Here is a 21,031-nt window from a genome sequence, read left to right as displayed (position 1 = left end):
CAGGTTCTTTTAAGATAGCACATGCTGACATACTTCACTATTAATACATCCACTTGGGACAGACTTAAATACTGAAAATCATACAAAAAAGCAATAGCCTCTCTGTCTTAGCCTCCATTTTCATCTGCTTCATTTTCTTCATAGATATGTTGTCAAGGATGCAATTTCCTGGTTCCAAATATAACCATCACAAACTGTTGCAATTAGATTGGGGTAATAAAGAAAGTAGAATCGAGTTCTCAGCAAAGGCTAAGAGAAATTTTTATTTTTTTCTCCCAGCAATCTGTTGCAATGTTTTAATGATATTGGATAACTTGGAAATTGTATTTTTTCCAGATATCTAAGATTCGTGCACAAGGCCTAGCTATTCACCAAGAGAGACAGGCAATTGTAGAAAAGATAAAGGACTTTTAAATCATCCTTAGAGATGTTTGCCCTACATCAGATCTGTTAGTTTGATAAACAAATTGATTTGAATTTTATCTATGTTACTGTGGGTTTTTTTAAAATGCTTTATTGTGCTTTTGTATGTGCTAAACCATAAGGAATCCTGTGATCGGGCAGCATACAAATTAAATTAATATTAAGTTAAAAGTTATTATTTGTCCATGTGTACCACATAGGTGGGTAGTAGCGGAGACGGTTGACTCCGCTCACCTACCTAGGCCCTTCCGTGCATATGCAGAAGCGTCGCGCATGTGCAAGCGAACTGGTAGTAAAAATTTGGAAACCCACCACTGGTGTATCAATATGTCACCAGTTTTAATTTATGGCATCAGTTAAAACTGGCTTCCGTGGACTTTTGTTAGTTTCTACTGATATGGATTTATTATCATATTTATGATTGCAAGAATTCAAAGAGGAAACCCTTGTAAGGGAAAGGGAGAGGTTTTCTCTAGATATCTTCAGTTATTTTATATCATTTCCTACCCAAGGCATTTCTGTATATGACTTAAAATGAAGAAAAATATGGATACATTTCTTCATAAAGTGTATTGAAAAAACTATTGTCATCAAGGGATCAAGATGAATTCGGTATTGAACAAATTCTGAATTCTCATAATTGGACATAACTTGATCTAGTATAACTTCGGATAACTTCTTTAGAGAAATCCTTTTTCAAATCTGTCCTTATAAAAATATGTAATGTATTTTTGGAGTATAAGATGCATCAAGATTTTGAAGAGGCAAATTAAAAGTTTTTGCACTCTGCAGACCTCCCAAAAACGGCCATTTGAAAATGGGCCCATTTTTTTTTTGTCAAAAACAGGGCATGAATAGCCCTTAGGAGGCTTGTAGAGTGCTCCTGAGGGCTGGGGGGGGGGGCGCAAAAATGAGCAAAAAATTGCCCATTTTTGCTCTCCCCAACCCCCAGGAACATTCTCGAAGGCTATTCACAGCCATTTTTACAAAGGGGGCGGGGTTTTGGGAGGCCAAAAATGCTGTATTCGGTGTATAAGACACACCCAGATTTTCACCCTCATGTTGAGGGAAAAGGATGCGTCTTATACTCCGAAAAATATGGTAATAGCCTACTATATCCCATTAAGGTTGAGTCCATCTGGACAATTCATACTTATGAATAGCCTGCCTATTAGTAAAAATGGTGGACAGCATTCTTCCTTGAGCTGAAGCTGCACAATGTTTTCACGAACTGCTTAATATATTTACAATATATTAAACATATTATAAATATATTAATATATACTTATGTATGTTGTATATTATAATATATATATATGTATGTGTATATATATATATATATATATATATGTATGTGTATATATATATATATATATATATATGTATGTGTATATGTATGTATGTATGTATGTATGTATGTATGTATGTATGTATGTTTTCTGAGGTTTTCGCGGGTGTTAGTATGTAGGTCTCTAGTTGTTCGGGTTTTCTCCCGCGTAGAATTGGAGATGTCTTGGCGACGTTTCGACGAAGTCACATTCGTCATCTTCAGGCTGCTGCTGACTACTTCAGGTTTGGTGTTTCCAGGAGTAGTGTGGGATCCCAGATTCCAGATCCCTCCTGGAAACACCAAACCTGAAGTAGTCAGCAGCAGCCTGAAGATGACGAATGTGACTTCGTCGAAATGTCGCCAAGACATCTCCAATTCTACGCGGGAGAAAACCCGAACAACTAGAGACCTACATATATATATATATATATATATATATATATATATATATATATATATATATAATATTATAAACATATTAAAATGTATATTAATATGTACCCTGTTTTCAGCAGTTCGTGAAAACATTGTGTGGCTTCAGCAATTCGTTGGCTTACTTACATACAAATTCAAGTTAAAGATAGACTTGGGAACAAATCTCATTCTTAACCCAGGGACTGCCTATAAAATGTCTAACTCTACTTACATATAATATGCAGTCCTAATATTCCTATAATAATTTTGAATTTCATAATCATTGTAAGATATTTGTAATATCTACAGCTGAACATGACTAAAGCTTGTTGAAGGGAAAAAGTTGAAGACTTACGGAAATGTGGGTATTTTCCAGCCTGCTAACTACTCTAAATTCAGCAATTTTTAAGGGTATAGCTCTTTCATGAGCTGTATAACTTTCCAATTAGCATCTTTATATACAAATTAACATAAAATATTATGTAAATTATTTTTGAATAAAAGATAGAGGAAAAAACAAAGTTTTGCACATTCTTCAAATCATAATGGTTGTATGGATGGCTGAATTGTTTTTTTGTCTTTTAATACTAAATTTTACAAGAGGGAAAAGGGAAATACTTGGGAGACTATTTGGCAGACAGAAAATGCTACATGGCATATATACATTTACAAATTTCATATATAAATTAAATAACACTCTACCAATATTTCATACAAATATTCTAAGTATTCACAAAAATGTGGAAAGTTAAATACAAGTGTCAAAGAGAAAACGTACCAGTTTTATTTCCATTCTCTTCATCCTGTAAAAGATGCAAAAAAAATCAGTCACTCTTTTTTTTCTTACAACCCTCTTATAACAACAAAAGGTTTTATTCATAATTCATTTCACTCACTTTTAAAGATATCTGAACAGCAGATTCTGGGGGGTAAACAATAAAATGTCTTAAGGTAAAACCAAAACCTATTGGTGATCTTCGTAAAGCTATCAGTTTCAGTCCGGGCCAAGATAAAGTTTCTTCATCTTCTGACAACGACCCTGTTTCACACTGTCCTTTTTCATCTTCATGTTTGGATACCTAGTAAGGAAAAAAAGAGGGGGCGGGGAGAGAAACCAGTTAAATGTCTTTAATTTCATGCAGTACATTATGCTTTTGGAAGCAGTTTTACTCAGGGAAGTGGACCTGTGCAAAAGACTCTTATTGTTTTTCTTGTTTTATTCTGTTTTTATTTTTTGTTATTCTGTTGTATTCTGCTTGTTATAACAAGCTGTGCTTTGATTACCACATTTTGATTCATTTTATTAGTTCATTTTATAGTCATTTTATAATATAAATGAAACAGATATAAGAAAATTTTATAGCGTTGTTTCTACCCTATTCTAAATGACATTATACCATAAAACTAAATTCTTACATTAGCTTTTTGTTCATAGTAAAGATTTGTCAACTGTCCTGGCTCAACTCTTAATTTTAAGATGTTTCACATACTATAATGACTTATATTGTCAAGATCTCGCTGTAGTCAATCAAGCAAAGAAAAAAATCCTTAAGTTCTTTTGTTCTCTCTTTACCCACCTTACGCTATCTATCCAATCTCATATTTCTTTATGTTTTTAAATACCCACTCGTTCATTTTGCATGTTCCTCTCTTGTACGCCTTTATTCTTATTTGTAAAATCTTAAGCAAAATTGCTGCAATGGTTCAGTAACTTGAACAATCCTGTGTATTTTATTTTATTCTATTCTATCACTTTACAGGTTATCTTTTTACACTGAGCAGCTCACAATAAATCATGAAAACATTCACTCCATATAGTTTCACAGCTTCTTTTCCTATAGCTTAAACAGTCCAAAGGATAGTTAATATATAACTAACGCTTTCATAGTTTATAACTGGTCTTACTGATTCTTATAAAACATTTTCCAATGTTGTTGGTTCCTGAATTAGCTTTTCACTAAATCTTTCTCTCATTCTATAATAATGTTGGAAATGTTACATAATCTTTTCATCTTTTAAAAAATCTCACATGCCTTTTTAAGCCACTTTTATAATTACACATGAATTGTCCTACCTTAATTTTTAAAAAATCCTATGAGTTCTCTGTTCTTAAATATTTGCTTTTGTGTAACTTTTTGCTGTCCTTATTACATTCTTTATTATTTCAGATTTTGCATTTAGCACTTAGTACCATTGTGTGTGTGTGTGTGTGTGTTTTCTAGTAATTTGTTTAGAATTCCCCATTCCCTTCTACAACTATATGTGTATTAGGTGTATACACTTCTATAACATAACATTAGAGCTGTGGTGGTGCAGTGGTTAGAATATAGTATTGCAGGCTACTTCTGCTGACTGCCTGCAATTTGCAGTTCAAATCTCACCAAGCTCAAGGTTGACTCAGACTTCCATCCTTCTGAGGTCGGTAAAATAGGGACTTAGATTGTTGGGGGCAATAGGATGACTTTATAAAATCACTTAAGAGAGTGCTGTAAAACACTGTGAAGCAGTATATGTCTATTACTACTATTACTGTTCAGTATATCCACTATTTTAATAGATATTTTTCTATAATTTGTTAGAAAAACCTTCTAAGTATCTCTGCTGTTCTGTTCCTTCACATAGACTCATGTCCTGAATAATATGCATGTCATCTGATTTGGATTCCAACTCATTATATCTTTTTTCGATTTCTCTGAAGTACAGAATGACGTTATCTAAGAGTAACATGGAAACATTTTAGTTTAATGCAACTTGATTATATATTGAACCAATTAATTTGATTTAAAAAGTTAAACCCTAGCATTCTGATAATTTTATCAAAGGTGCTGTACATTAAGTATATGCTGTCTTGATTCATGTTTCTAGTTAGTAATAGTCAGGGTCAAAGGATTTCCTTCATGGCATACTTCCAAGATTTCCAGGCATTTGGAAGGAAACACCTTGAATTGCAATGGAAACTATGGCAAGGTGTACTGTATAATAGTACAAAACTATTATATCTGAACCTCTCACACAAAGAAGCAAAAAGTTTAGACTTTGCCTTACAGAAGGATAGGTAAAATAGTTTTAAGGACATTTAATTTAAGCTGATTATTATTTGAATCTGCTGATTCAAAAAACAAATATTCAAGAATCGGTATTATTTGAAGGCTCACTGAATATTCACTTAAATATTAAACAGTCTTTTAAAATGTATTTATGAATCCTCTCTACCCAAGAGAACATTTTTCCTCATATTTCAAAACAGGGCTGTGGGATAGGCTACCTGCAGAGGCAATAAGGGTGAAAAAGTGTCATTTTATTGCCCTTATCACCACTAGATAATCTTAACAGTAGCTTTGAGTTTGTCCCTTCTTAAATGCCAGGAGCATTCTATACATCTCTTATGCCATTTCATCTCCTTTCATCTCTTTTGTGAAGTATGGAGGATGATGGGACCCACAAGAAGGTAGATGTGAGCCAATCAACTAAGGCTTCAGCCGGGCAGTGCAGCAGACCAGTAGGACACTTTCCAAACTCTTTTTGAAACCCATCCAGGTCCATCAGTTGTGAGTGCAGACTGATCTAATAGATTTGATCCCTACAGTGAATAGTGGTGCCAGAGAACCTCATAATAATCAGTGCATGATCTGACCATGATAAGGGGTGTTTGTGTGTTACCAAAAGCTATCCCACCTCCAGATCATATTTCCACTGCTCCATTAAGAAAGCTAGATCAACCGTACAGCCGTTGTCTTGTCTTGGGTCCTGGATGACATGGGATAGGCCCATGGTTGTCATAGTGACTATGAATTCCTGAGCTGCATCTGATCCCAGTCTTAAAGGGGGCACCACTTAAAGACCCTTAAGGCCCGAAAATGGAGCCAAGCAACTTAGACAGGGAGACTGCTATACAGCACAGAGAATCTGTACATAGCAACAATTCCAACTGATCTTAGAACCCAACAAAATGAACAGGATATGAATTTTACCAACCTGGGGAACAGCATCCTTGGAATGAAATGCTTTAAAAAGATGTTTAAAAGTTGGAGCAATGAAATAGATGACTTTGCAATGCTTTCTCATTGTGGTGACAAAGTAACATTATCTAGTAACTATCCACCACCCCGAAAATCAAAAAAGCATTTTTGATCTGAGATTAATGCGTTTACATGGTTACCATTTTTATAATGGAGGGATAAAAAGCAACTAATTTTAGACATTGAGAAACCACTAAGAACATCCAAGCTTGTGTCTACATGTTGATCTAAAGAAAGGAAGGTTAATATCCTTGGAACAGAAATATTAAAATTGGTTGTCAAAATATGTAAATAATCATTTAGTCTAAGTATTTTCATATTTCAGATACTATATTGTCTTCTATTACAAGAGGTGTGTTGCCATTTTTCGTTTCCCCTCTATAGGAAGCAGCTGATCCCAAATCCTAAAGATTTAATCTAATATATCTGTTTTAGACTGAGATCAGAGAAGATCATTCTATAGTACAATAGTAACACAACTTTTTGAAATTGCAAGATAACTGAAACTGCCTCTCTAAAACAGACGTAAAAGGATTGAAAGATGAACAGTATCAACTCAGTGCTACTATCTTCAACTGCCTCTCACATTCATTCTTCATTAAAATGGCTACACCAAAGTCTGTGCTTTTGTGACCATGGAATTTAAAATGGCCATCAATGGTTCATTAACGATGTTCATCTTTATACTCTCCAGTTTTACTTGCACAGTCAATTCAAGATCTTTATCAAACCATAAGAATGATACAACTAAGTTTTGAGAAGGTAATATAAGGGAAATCTATATATAAACAATCATTGATGAAAGATAAAAGAGGTAATAACAACAGTGGCAGGCATTTTGTTGAGTCCAGGAGAGGAGTTCTGTCTATGAGAATTTTGATCAGTTGTCTCAGGCAGAATATACCCCCTCCCCACTTTTTTTTGCACAAATGGACAAAGCTTACCCATTAGTTCCTATTGGAGCCTGCTTCTCTTCATAGGCCACAGTCAGGATGAATAAACTGTAAGGTTACCTTGATTAGCTTTTGTTTCCCCACTTCAATATACATCACAACACAAAGGATCACCATGCCCAAGTGGGGATAGAATGTCTACTTGGACAATGGCCTTTGCCATTATATGAAAAACAATGCCTCCCACTCTTTCTACAATGGAAGTAGCAATTTGTGCAAGAAAAAGGACAGAATAATTAAAAAAAAAAAACACCCCCACACAAGAGATGTCTAAGTAAAATAGGCCCAATACTTCTTTATGCCTTTGCACTGACTTCTTAAGCGTAACCAACTATTAATATTAATTAACTCAAGCTTCATGAGGTAACAATTAGAAAATAAATGCTTATATTACTGTCTGTAGTTATAGAGTAGGTTATAAAACCAAAATCTTGTACCATATCCCGAGCAGCACATGGGCATAGCCAGTAATTTAAGCCACACTTTAGTGCAACTCATCAGCTTTGTCAAATTCAACTTAGATTGCTTGTCTCCCATCTACCCTCATATTTTTCATGAGGGATAGGCAACAATAATTCTCACCCTTAATGCAGAGATTACCAGCCTTCAGCTCTTAACATCCATCCTTTTAGTGCTTATGCATACACCAACAAACAATCTGTTCTTTCCTTAAAGTTCAGTTTTGCACTTTAAAATTCAAATTTATTTTAAAAAATGTATAATTTGCTCTGAAGCAAAAACGAAGTTAACTTTAGTAACATCAGACTTCAGAGTTTCAGAATAAGAACAACTGCTGTTACATGAAATCCAAACTGTACTATCTCAGCTACTGACCTTCTTTGCATCTTATCTTGTTTATTTTAACTTATCTTATGTTTCTTATTTAATTGTGTAAATTATAAATAAATCATATACTACTTATTTCTTTCCAATGCAATAACAAATTCTTATAATGCATACTTGTGGCAATCTGGACACTACGTAAATGAATTAATAATCAATTAGTAACTTTCCTTAAAATATAATTGCCAGTATATAACAGTTAGAACTTCAAACCTTGCATGCATGCATGTAAATTTGCTTCTCTCTATCTTATTCTTGAACTGAACTATCCTTTCCAAAAATTGCAACCTATCTTTAAGAAGTGTTCTCAATAATCACTTTAATAGTTAAAAATAAATTAGTTAAGGCAGAAAGCACACTAAATACTCAGCTCACAATCAATTACTAAAGATTATGTCATACTGTAAAGAATTGGAGATGGAGTGCAGAAAAAGAAAGGGGAAAGAGTTTAGTTTCCTCCTTTTGCATAATGTAATTTTTCTTGCTTTATAAACTACTAAATATAATGAACAAACCTGACCACTCCAAGCGCAATAGAGGTTACATATCAAATTCCAGTTGTGGTTGATCATGCAGTCTAAAATCCTGAACTGGGCCATGACTGCCTATAGCGCAAGCTGCATCTCTCCTCTGACTCAGCTTTTGCCTGTGTAGTACTCAGATCTGCAAGCTATGCAGTGAAGAGATTCAGAAAAGAGGGCTATCCCTCCCCCCTCCCTGCTGCCAAATCAGCAATATTGATAACTGCAGAGTGTATTTAGAATGCAAAATGGTAGTGCTATATTCCACATTGATACAAAAGGGAAAAGGGGAAATCCCTGAATGTTTTGAGGTCATAAACTCCAGTGTAGCTGAGATCTCTTTATGCTCTTTACAACTGAATATATTAGAACTACGTGTAAATTAAGGCTGCAGTTCTATACATAATGTACTGCTACTAGCCAAAAAAAATATCTGTAGTGCAGCTCAGGATTGAACTGAGGAATCCTCTCTGAGGTTGGATGTTTGCTTGCAGATGTTTGCTTGCAGATGTTTCATTACCTAATTAAGTAACATCTTTAGTGGTAGTGAGTGTATGGCTTGCTTTGTTGGCGTACCCATGTTGATGGTGGTTTTCTCCTTGGCAGTTCCTAGCTTGGGGTATTAGTTTCTACATAATACTCTTACATTAATCCCTTCTTAGTGATGGATACCTTGAGGATGTGTCCTGTTTTTTTTCATTCATAGCTTATTTATTATCTGATTTGAATGATGTATAAATATGGTCTATCATTATGTGGTTTATCTGAATGCCAAGCTTCCAGAAATACCCTAGTGTTTTTTGGAATTAGCTCGGCCCAGGATGCTCATGATTTCCCAGTTGAAACCATGGTTGAATCTATCCATGTATTGTGAGATTTAAGAGTTTTCATTATGTCTTCTGACAGATAGGTTGGTTTCTTGCATGTGCTAATCTTCTGCCTGGTTATTACTGAGATGCTTTTGATGTACGGTAGTGTTATCTTTCATGGCTTGTCTTGGTTATGCCAAAATGGATTGACTAACTAGACACTTTTTGATAAAGTTGTGTGGGTATCCATTTGTGGGAAGATGTACAGGTGATGTTTCTTTTTAATGGTTACTGCAATTTGTGCTCATCTGAATAATGGTCTCACACAGCTCCTCTTGTTGGAAATTGAGTTGTTACCTTGATAATGGAGCAATTGGATAGTGTGGATTGCATTTTGATAGATCCGTGCTTTTCACTTGCCATCACTGAGAGAGTGAGCTTCCTTTACTTGTTCCAGTTCCTGGCAGTTCAAAACCATGTAAATGCAAGTAGATAAATAGTTACCACTTTTGGGAAGGCAACAGTATTTGATGCGATTTTGGCTTATTGTCATGCTGGCCACCTGACCACAGAACTGTCTTTGGAAAATGCTGGCTCTTCAGCTGTGAATCAGAGATGACTGGCAGTAGAAATCTTTACTTTTCTTACCTTTTTAACAAAAGGACGAGTTCTTTCATTCAAAAGGCAAGTTGCACTGCTTTGCAAATTAAAATATAGTCAATTTAAAAAATATTTTGTTGAAGAATACAGATATGTTCCTAAATGAGCCCAAAATTTATGTTGCCAAGCGAGACAATTATTACTGTATTTTTTGGACTATAATATGCACCGGTGTATAAGACGCACCAAGATTTCAAAGAGGCAAGTAAGAAAAAAAAAGGTTTTGTAGTCCCCGGCCCCCAGAAGCACTCTGCAGGCTTCAGCAGGGCTGAGAGAAGGCAAAAACGTCCCTGTTTTTGTAGAAAATGGGCCGTTTTTGCCTTCCTCCAGCCCTGCTGAAGTCTGCAGAGTGCTGCTGGGGCCTGGGGGAAGACAAAAACGTCTCCAATTTTGCAAAAAACTACCATTTTTTCATCCAATTTTTGCAAAATTTTTGGCCTCCCAAAGCCATTTTTGCATCAACATTTCCACACTCTTTTTTGGAGGGGGGAAGGTCCATCTTATACTCCTAAAAATATGGTGAGTGAATTTTGCCTCATTGTATGATCTTTCTTGCCACAATTGTTAAGTGAATCATTTCAATTGTTAAGTTAGTAATACAGTTGTTAAGTGAATTCTGGCTTCCCCATTGACTTTGCTTGTCAGAAGGTCACAAAAGGTGATCACGTGTCCCTGGGACACAGCAACTGTCATAAATATGATCCAATTGCGAAGAATTTTGATTACATGACCAGGCTACAATGGTCATAAGTGTGAAAGATGATCATAACTCAATTATAACTTTGAATAGTTACTAAATGAACTTTTATAAGTCAAGAACTATCTGTACTAATGTTTAATGTTTCTAAAAAAAATCAGAAAAAAGCTTAGTGTAGAGCTACTATTGCATAACATATTCTAACATCTACATTTTATACAAACTTTTATAGACGGTATACTTTTTTGGATTTTTTCAGAACACCCCAAAGTGGACAGGACTAAACATCTTTTAGATGCATTTGTGGAGTTAAGGTGTAAAACAGGTGTCTAAACATAGCTGCTACTAAAGAAATTCATTTTAATCATAAATCTCCCAAAACACCTCTGAAAATTGTTCCTGATTGCATTCAGTTTTGGAGTATGGCCTTTCATATGCAACATAAAAAGGCAATGGAATTTGTACACTCAAATAGGCCGTATTGGAAGAAAAACCGTAACTTTCTGCTTTCGATGTTAGTTTTCACAAATTGTTGCAATAGCATTTCTTTGCCTTGGCAATTATGTTTGCATAAGTGAATCATAGATACTTCTCCTTTCATGAAGAGCATTTATTTTGACACTGACAGATACCCCAACTGTCAGCATCAAGCATTGTTGAGAGATAATGATACCTATAACAGTCTGCTTTTGCCTGTTTAAATCTAACTTCATAGTCACTTCCAACATGGCAAGTGCTTTCAATGAGGTGCTTTCCTAAAGTACTCCTTTAGAAATAAAGACCATAAACTGCATTCCTATTTAAAGTTCTTTATGCAGTAGTAATATTATAGATAGCTGAAAATAAATGATGAAGCTGGGCTTGATGTTTGAAAATGATGCAGCAGGATGATATCACTTAAAAATCTGCTTTTTATTTCAGCAAAAGTGAAGATTAGCAAAGGTGGAATTATTCTTCCATTTTTTTCAAACACAAAAAATACCCGACTAAATAAGTCAATGGGATACTAAAATTATTGGAAGGTTCCATTTTTTTTGCCATTTTCCCCTTTTATTTTTCAACTGCTATAAGAACCGCCAAGAATGTACATATGACAAATACTGCTGCATATTACAAATAAAACAACACTGATATCTGTAGCTCTCAAGAGGAACAGATTGAGGCTCTCCCATTAATAAGTGTAGTTTTGCAGTCCCTTAAGACTCCCAGGAATGGCAGACATCCTACTTGAGCAAGATCAAAAAGTCACTGCCTCCATTAAAATACCTAGGCTATGTTTGCATTCTCTACCTGAATTGTTATAAACACAGATTGACAACAACTTCAGGATTTTGTTATTTATCTTTTCAAACCAGAGAATACAGTCTTGAACATATCTGAACATTACAGATCTCATCTGCTACAGGAAAAAAATTTACTAGTTGTTTCCAACTTCAGTACAAAAAAGGAGGCACAGGTACTGGTGAAACAGGTTATCCCTCTAAATGAAAGTCAAGAGTTCAGCAGGGAAAGCCATGGATTTGGATATAGGTTTAATAATACTAAGAGAGGACCCGTGGATTAATCACACCCAACTAACTTACTGTCAATTTTATTGAGACTATTATATGAATAAGTAATTCTCGATCCAATTCAGCATATGCAAATTATTTTACTTCTATATGCATTGAATTCAGAGGCTATGTAGCATTTTGCAACATTATATAGGCTAAAACAGGATGCCATTTCCAATGTTTACGACTTTAGAAAGATTGGAAGAATAGTCTAAGGAAAGAAAAAATAGTAAATGAGATTAACAAAGATGAAAGGTCTGGGAGAAACCTCTTAAAGAAGAGAAACAGCCTATGCTTGTTTCATTATTTTACTGGAATCCAAAATATTCAAATGTTACGATGATATTTTCGGATCATGAAAAAGTTATGAAAGACCTACAATCATAATTTCTGGATATCAATACTTTATACCCACACATACTGACAAGCAACAAAACAATTTACTGAGTAAGACAAAAAAAAAATACCAAGGCTCAACTGTATTATTTGTCCTTGCATTATAAATATATTTTATTACTACTATTTTAACATATTTTCATTCCCTACTAAGCTTGGACTTAATTGGTTAAATTCTCAAACATACAAAACCAAGTTTTTGGTATCTCTTTGCACCCAGAAATGTTGATATTATGCTCAGATTTACACAAACATATTAAGAGATAATAAGCATGTGATGTTAGGAAATCTTGCAAACAACTGAATGTGATCAATAATCTATAAAATGAGAGAGTGAAAATGGAATCCCAGCAGTCATGAGATGACTAATCTATAAATTGTTGACAATGGAACCAATTAACTATCAATTTGTTCTGCTGCTGTTTGAACAATGTCTTTCTCCCTCTTTTCAAAATGCTCAAAGATAAAAGCTTAGCAGCTTTGCTTCAGTAACCTCCTAAGTAAAATTTGTTCTATATTTAAAATTATTCATGTTTTTTCACAGATAAACAAATTCGGAGTAAATCAAGCAGGATATAGACTTAATAGAAATCCAAATAAAAACCAAGCAGTAACTAAGTTAAAGAGAAATAATAGCATCTGCAAACTTCATTTACATATATAAGCAAACTTCAGTACCTTTTTTTTTATTCAGAGATGATTGGGATTCTATATGTATTATGGTATCATTATTCAAAAGCTTGTAACTGATTCAAAATTTATACAGTTTGATTAGTATAGCCTATAGCAGTGGTCCCCAACCCCCGGTCCGCGGACCGGTGCCGGGCCGTGGAGTACCTGGCACCGGGCCGCGCAGCGGCCGTGGGCCATGATCGCTCTTTTAAATCCGCTCCTCTTAAATGCATTTCTCTCCCCCCCCTTTGGTCCCACCCTCGGCTCTCTCTCCCTCCCTCCCTCGCCGTCTCCTCCCTTCTCTCTCCCCCCCTCCCGCACTGATCCATCGCCAGGGAAAGAGAGAGTGAGAGAGTGAGAGAGGAGAGAGAGAGGGAGAAAGGGAGGGAGTCAAGAAAACTGTTCCGGCCACCGCTGAAATGACTCAGTAACTTTTGCGCTTGGATCTGCTTTTTCAAACCTCCCCCAATCATCATCGCCACCCTCTTCCTCCTCCTCCACCACCACCGTTTGTTCCGCTAAAGCTCCGAGATGTATTCTTCACCCCTCTGCCTCGCCCAGATAATTAAAAAGCTTTCTCACCCCCCCAAAAGAAACATTCTCCTTCGCACCCCCCCTTTCTTCCCTTCCTTCCTTCCTTCCTTCCCGCCCTGCCGCGCTTGGTCTGGCTCTTTTCTTTTTTTGCTCTCTCCTCGGCTTTTCCTGCTTTCTCCCTGCAATTTTGTCACCCAGATGCATGCTGTGGTTCGCGAGTGCGGCTCGGTTTTATGTGTCCGCTTCTCTCCCTTTCTCTCCACACACACCCCACCTCCATTTAATTTTTTTTTTTAAAAGAAAGAAAACCGTAGTTCTGCCAATTGCAAAAAAAAAAAGTGTGTGTGCGTGCATATCTGCCGGCGGGTGTGTGTTTGTGTGGTGTGTGTGTGTGTGTATGCGCGCGCGGAGAGAGACTGGTTGGAAAGGAAGGACAGGACTGGCGGTGTGTGTTTCTGCAGCCCCTCCGGTGGAGGCTGCACTAGCCGTCAGATCTGGTGTTTTTTTTTTCCCCTCTCCTTTTTCCGGCAGGTCGTTTTAATCCTTGCTAATTACTTTCTGTTCTTCGCTTGCCAGCTTCCTTCCCACCCTCCTTCCTCCTCCTCCCCCCCCCGGCCAGGTGCGCCTCCCCGCTTTTACTCCCAAACAGTTATATATTTATATATATATTTATTTTCTCTCTCTCCACGGCATTCGCGCGCGCGCGCTCTGTTCTTTGCCCGCCGAATGTGGTGGGGAGGGGGAGGGCGGGCAGAAAGGTTGGTCCGGGTTGAGGGTTCAGGATGGTCTTTGAGGAACATAAGTCTGTCCGGGTGGGGGGGGGCATATTAAAGCACTTTATATTTATGTAATTGTATTTTATTTTGTAAGGCATGTTTAAATACAATAAAATAAAAGTTGTTTAATCAAAACAATATGATATATAAACAATCAATGTGTCATCGCGAACAACGCCCCCCCACCCCTGCGCGCGCTCAGCGGGCCACGGTAAAATCATCAAAGGCTGACTGGTCCGCGGCGATAAAAAGGTTGGGGACCACTGGCCTATAGGGTCTACTGGTTCACTTGCCTTGGATTACCATGAGTTTCTATTAAAACAGGAATGAAAAATATGTGTTCAATATAATAGTGTTTAGTTTGCAAATCCTTTTGAATTTTGAATTAAGGCCAAGAATGATATTGACCATTTGTCTCCTTTTGGAGAAACTTAGGGAATTGGGGATGGACGGCACAATTCTGTGCTGGTTACCTTTTTCCTCTGAGGCCACTACTAATATTAGCAGGAAGCAAGAGGTCCATCTCTCAGCTCCTGCTTAGTAGGATGCTGCAGGATTCAGTGCTTTCCTTTTTAACATTTACATGAAACTGCTGGGTGAGATCATCCAGCCTAATAGGATGAAGTATCATCAGTATGTTGATGATACCCAGTTATATATCTCTATCCCAGGTGAAGTGAATGATGCTGTAGACATTCTTTCACAGTGCCTGGGGGCTGGATGAAGAACAACAACCTTCAACTGAATCCTGGTAAGAAGGAGTGGCTGAGGGTAGGCCCCTCTGTCTCTGGACGTTTATTTGATCTTGGATAGGGTTACATTATTTTGGACATACCCAGTGTGTAATTTGGAGTCCTCCTGGACTCAGTTCTTAGTCAAAGAGCAAGTGGCTGCCATAGATTTACTCATCTCCAATATGTGCACAGTATCCCCTTTTCTGGATAGAGCCACTCATGCATGGCACGACAAAACCGTGCTCCACTAAAGCGCGCCTGATTAAACCGCGTCGCTGACGTCATCAGCAGCGCGACAACAGCGACCGCGGAGAAAAAAGGGCGCTTTAAAAAGCGCTTTGAAAGCAAGCCGATTCAAGTTAAGGTAAGGGTTAGGGTTAGGGTTAGGTTAAGGGTTAGGTTTAGGGTTAGGTTAAGGGTTAGGGTTAGGTTTAGCGTTAGGTTAAGGGTTAGGGTTAGGTTTAGTGTTAGGTTAAGGGTTAGGTTTAGGGTTAGGTTAAGGGTTAGGTTTAGGGTTAGGTTTAGGGGGGTTAGGTTTAGGTTTATGGGTTAATTTTAGCTTTAGCGTTCACAGCGTGCTTTTTTCGTTGTGCTGTGATGACGTCAGGTACGCGGTTTCGTCGAGCGTGCTTTAGTCGAACGCGGTTTTGTGGTGGAACCCCACTCATGACCTAGACAGCTCCTACTTGGACTATTGCAATAAATTCTACATGGGACTTTCCTTGAAAAGTATCTGGAAGCTTCAACTGATATACAATGTGGCTCTATGGGCAATTTGGGACACCCAAAGAATGACGCATATAACACTTTTGTTGCATGAGCTGCATTGGGTGCCAGTCTGCTTCCTGATCCAATTCAAAGTATTATGAACTCCAAAAACCTACATTTTATGCGACCATATTACCTACAGAACTGTCTTTGTCCTATTAAATCAGCCCAACCTACACAGCCAGGCAGGGAAGGTGTGTTGCGTGCCCCATCAGCCAAAGAATTCTGACTGACAGGATTCAGGAAGTGAACCTTCCCTGCTATTTTCCCCATCCTGTAGAATACACCCCACTCCACCCCGTAGAGGTGAAGCATGCCTGTTGGCCTTCCAGAAAGGCATAAAAATATGACTCTGCAGTCCTTGCTTGGGGTGCACAGAGGGACACATAGCCATTGGGTTGGTTAACACCCTGAACTTTCTCCCCATCTTTTAATTAATTTTTTTAATTACATTTTAATTGTCCTTGCATCTTTTAAATTTTTATATATTGTTTTTTATTTTTAATATTTTATTTGTACACTGACCAGAGTCCCTCTGTGAGGGAGATGAGTGGCTTCAAAATCAGAAAAATAGATAGACAGACAGAGATAGCCTGTAATGGAATGTAGTGGATGATCTTGGCAGAATGAAGGGAAGAGATGCTGTCTAGGACAGTGTTTTTCAACCTTTTTTGTGCAAAGGCACACTTTTTTCATGAAAAAAATCACGAGGCACACCGCCATTAGAAAATGTTAAAAATTTTTAACTCTGTGCCTATATTGACTATATAGCGGGTGTTTTTCCCACGGCACACCTTACACTATGTCACGGCACACTAGTGTGCCACGGCACAGTGGTTGAAAAACACTGGTCTAGGAAACTATCAGACAGGAAAGAGATGATCGCCAGTGGCTTGATAGTTAGAGAAATTCAAACTTAAGTTTGAACTGCATTTTGTAGAGGACAATAATTATTAATATTAGTAAATTCAGCCTGTGCTTTGCAACTACAGAGATCATTAGCTGCCACTGGAACTTAGCAGATTTCTACTTAAAAAGCATTAGAAAGTATGTATTATAAAACCATAGAACTGTGGAGTATGAAAGGAGTGCGCCCCACCCACCTGTGCATGAGCGCACAACCCTCCTGTGCATGTGCAGGCTCTGGAGCGAAAAATAGCCCAATGGCCCAACCGGAAGTTCAGGAACCAACTTTCGGTTGACCTGTTGGACATGTTTTTCTCTCTCCCCAGGCTCCAGAGGCTTTCCTGAAGCCTGGAGACAGCAAAAATGGCCTCCCCCGGCCCTCCAGAAGGCTGAATATAACATGTGGTCAACACACACATACGCGCTGCAGCTGACGGCTGGCCTGCCAGCAAATATGGCTCCACGTGCCATAGGTTTGCCATCACAGATCTAGTGTAACTCTGCACTGTGCAGGAAAAAGCAAATCTTCTTTGAAAGGTTGCTATCCAGCCTCATCTTAAACATATCTAGATTTGGAGAACCCAGAATCAGTAGGTAAACTGTTCCTATAGAAAAATAATCATCCTATAAACCAGACCAAACCTAAACTGTGTTCAATTGACACTATTATAGGACTTTAAAAAGTCCTTTTCCAAATGCAAATCTAATCCCGTTTGTACAAATGCTGAACAATCAAGATCTCTTCTTTCTATAATTTTGTTCTTCTATATTTAAAATACTGTAAAATACATGTGAATTGTGTCGTCAGTATACTTACAACAGTGAATATCACATAATTACCTATATGGGATAACTTACAACAAATGGCCACTCTTAGCCACCTGTCCTGCCCACTCTGCCTCCAATAAAAGCCTCTCTTGTCCAGCTACTAAGATCTGTAGAAAAGATCTTTTTAAAAATGCTCCTCTGTCAGAGGCTCATCTTTCGAAAGCACAAGAGAGGTCTTCTCCGGGTTTTTCCCAGGCTATAGAAGTGCCTGAGAAATGGCTTTTGCCTGTCATGCTCAGCATTCAGGGAATATTTAACAATATATCCCTTTCACTAGACTCTTAATGATTAATATTTTAATTTCTTTTTTTCTGATTAATTTCAATCTATGTTTTTAACTATATATAAATTTTCTTAAAGCCATCATGGACTTTTATCAGAGTAGAAAGATGGCATTACAGTAAAACAAATACAATAGTATCCTATTTCTGTAAGATAACTTACGCTAATTAGAATAAAACAGGCCTTTTTTAAAATGAAAACCTGGGAACCTGTTGAGCATTACAGTAATGTTGGTTTCTAACTCCCATCAGACCTAACACATTAGCGTCCAAAGTTAGGAATTATGAGAATTGTCAACCTGTCAAGATGCAATATTATAGACATAGATGAGTACAGAAATTGATCATTAGCACTAACAACACTAATAAGACAAAAGCTGCAGATTTTATTTAGCTCAAGGCAGTGTTTTCTGTTTATATCTCTCATAATATAAATTAGCCTCAAACTTCCATCTGATGATGTGTATGTTAAGGCTTCAATCATCTTTCTATGATTTATTTAGTTAGGGAATTTATATTGCTGCCTAGTCGTACATGGTGAGAAGGGGGAAACTAATATAATTCTTCTGTTTAATGTTTTATTAAATATTAATTTATAATAAATATTAGTATTTCATGACATATTAAATATTTTCAAGCAATGCAAGTCAGAGTGCAGAGAAGAGCAAGAAAGATGATTAGGGGACTGGAGACTAAAACATATGAGGAACGGTTGCAGGAACTGGGTATGTCTAGTTTAATGAAAAGAAGGACTAGGGGAGACACGATAGCAGTGTTCCAATATCTCAGGGGCTGCCACAAAGAAGAGGGAGTCAAACTATTCTCCAAGGCACCTGAGGGTAGAACAAGAAGCAATGGGTGGAAACTAATCAAGGAGAGAAGCAACTTAGAACTGAGGAGAAATTTCCTGACAGTTAGAACAATTATTCAGTGGAACAGCTTGCCTCCAGAAATTGTGAATGCCTCAACACTGGATGTCTTTAAGAATATGTTGGATAGCCATTTGTCTGAAATGATATAGGATTTCCTGCCTAGGCAGGGGGTTGGACTAGAAGACCTCCAAGGTCCCTTCCAACTCTGTTATTGTATTGTATCGTATTGTATTGTAAGTCAGTCCTTGCATAGTGTAAGCTACAATTTGCCATATTACATTCATCATAACCTTAATTCATAGATAACTGCTAGCAGGCTAGGCAGAATGTAAGTTTAATAAATAAATACAGCCACAATTGAGCCCACATTTTTGGTTGCTAACTGAGACATTTGTTAAGGGAGTTTTCCCCCATTTTATGACCTTTCTTGCCACAGTTGTTAAATGAACCTCTTCCTCATTGACTTTGCTTAGCAAAAGGTTGCAAAACGTGACCTTAGGATACAGCAGCGGTCATAGGTATGAACCAGTTGCCAAGCATCTGAATTTTGATCATATGATTATGGAGCTGATACAAAGGTTGTAAGTGTGAAACATGGTCATAAATCATTTTTTCTAGTGCCATTGTAACTTAGAAAGGTCACTAAATGGACAGTTGTAAGTTGAGGACTATCTTAAATAAATAAACACACACCCCCCCTCCATTTTAATCCCTGGTAGATTCTATATGCCAGCATGACTCCTATAGTTTCCAAAGAAACATTACAACAATTTAAAAGTAGCAATGAATGATACGTTTAAATAATAATAATAGTAAGGTACATAAAGGCAAAACCAAAAAGCTCTCTTAAGTAGTTCCATCTTGCAAACTTCATAAAGGAAAGCAAGATCTGTGTTACTCCAAAGGCTTCCAATAAGAAATACTGCCATATATAAGGATTATTATTTTCACATTTGACATCTGAAATTTCTAAAACTATTCTCTGATGTTGTCCCTTCCTCTAGGGTTGAATATAAGAAGAAACATTATCATTTGACACCTTCACAAGTAGTCCTCATTTAATTACCACAATTGGGCCTTGAATGCTAGTCATAAATCATTGGTCATATGACCAGACTGGATTATATTGTTTTTATGACACTCATAAGGTTAGTCACCTAGTCATTAAGTAAACCATATTGTTGCTAAGCAAATCTTTCTGCCCTCACCCCCAGCAAATAAATGTATTTGACCATGGGACATTACAAGTGGTTGTATGTGTGAGCTGGTTGCCAAACACCCGAAATGCAATCAGTCATAACTTCAAGGATGATTTTTGAATCTGTTGTAATTTTGAACAACCAATTGTTAAGCAAGAATTATCTATGAAATTTTAGAAGACAAGGATATTGCTATTATTATAAGATAAAAAATCTAATGAGCATCTTAGTTTGATAAGACTCTGGAAGAAAACCCAAAATGCATTTTTTTCCCATTTAGATTTAGTCTTAGACTTAGACTAACTTTATTGTCACCTTTAATATACACTAATTGGCATACACTAAATGAACTTTCATTGCATACAGCTCTCAAAGGGTCACCACCTCCAATTACATAAATTTCCTGTGCATACACTTTCTAGTTTATTATTTTATCCAACCAAACTATTCTCCAGAATAATATTTATCTGTGACACACAGATTGAGTCAAAATTCCCAAAGCTGTTTTTTACAACTATACACCTGTAGCTATATAATAGTTAGGATATATTACCCACTTTGCCCTTCCTCTGACCAAGAATACTTAGAATAGGTAAAACATCCAGTAATGCTAAATCACATTGATAGAGATTCAGAAAAGAGTAAAATATCATTGAGCTATCTTCCAATTAGCTGCTAAGATTGCATAAACAGATGCTTACTTTAGCTATCTTTCCCATAATTATAAGACATGAGAAGAATAAGATGACTATATTATACATATGATTCGGAGAGTATACTTGGACCACAGGTAGGCATTAAACTAATCCAGGAACTGCATATAATTAGAATGGGTTTTAAAAA

The 21,031-nt window shown here is 36.9% G+C and overlaps 1 protein-coding gene across 1 annotated transcript in view; it reads right to left on the bottom strand.

The window, feature by feature from the left end:
* ARHGAP21 (Rho GTPase activating protein 21) overlaps positions 1-21,031 on the bottom strand; it is a 93,500-nt gene that overhangs the window by 47,298 nt on the left and 25,171 nt on the right. Inside the window, 2 exon segments of the mRNA XM_032235418.1 lie at positions 2,946-2,970; positions 3,064-3,246. Of these exon segments, the coding sequence (XP_032091309.1) occupies positions 2,946-2,970; positions 3,064-3,246 (208 nt within the window).

Source organism: Thamnophis elegans, chromosome Z (genome assembly GCF_009769535.1).
Source record: "Thamnophis elegans isolate rThaEle1 chromosome Z, rThaEle1.pri, whole genome shotgun sequence".
NCBI classification, from domain to species: Eukaryota; Metazoa; Chordata; class Lepidosauria; order Squamata; family Colubridae; genus Thamnophis; species Thamnophis elegans.
The sequence above is the reverse complement of the archived record's forward strand: the minus strand, read 5'-3'. Positions and strand labels throughout refer to the sequence as shown.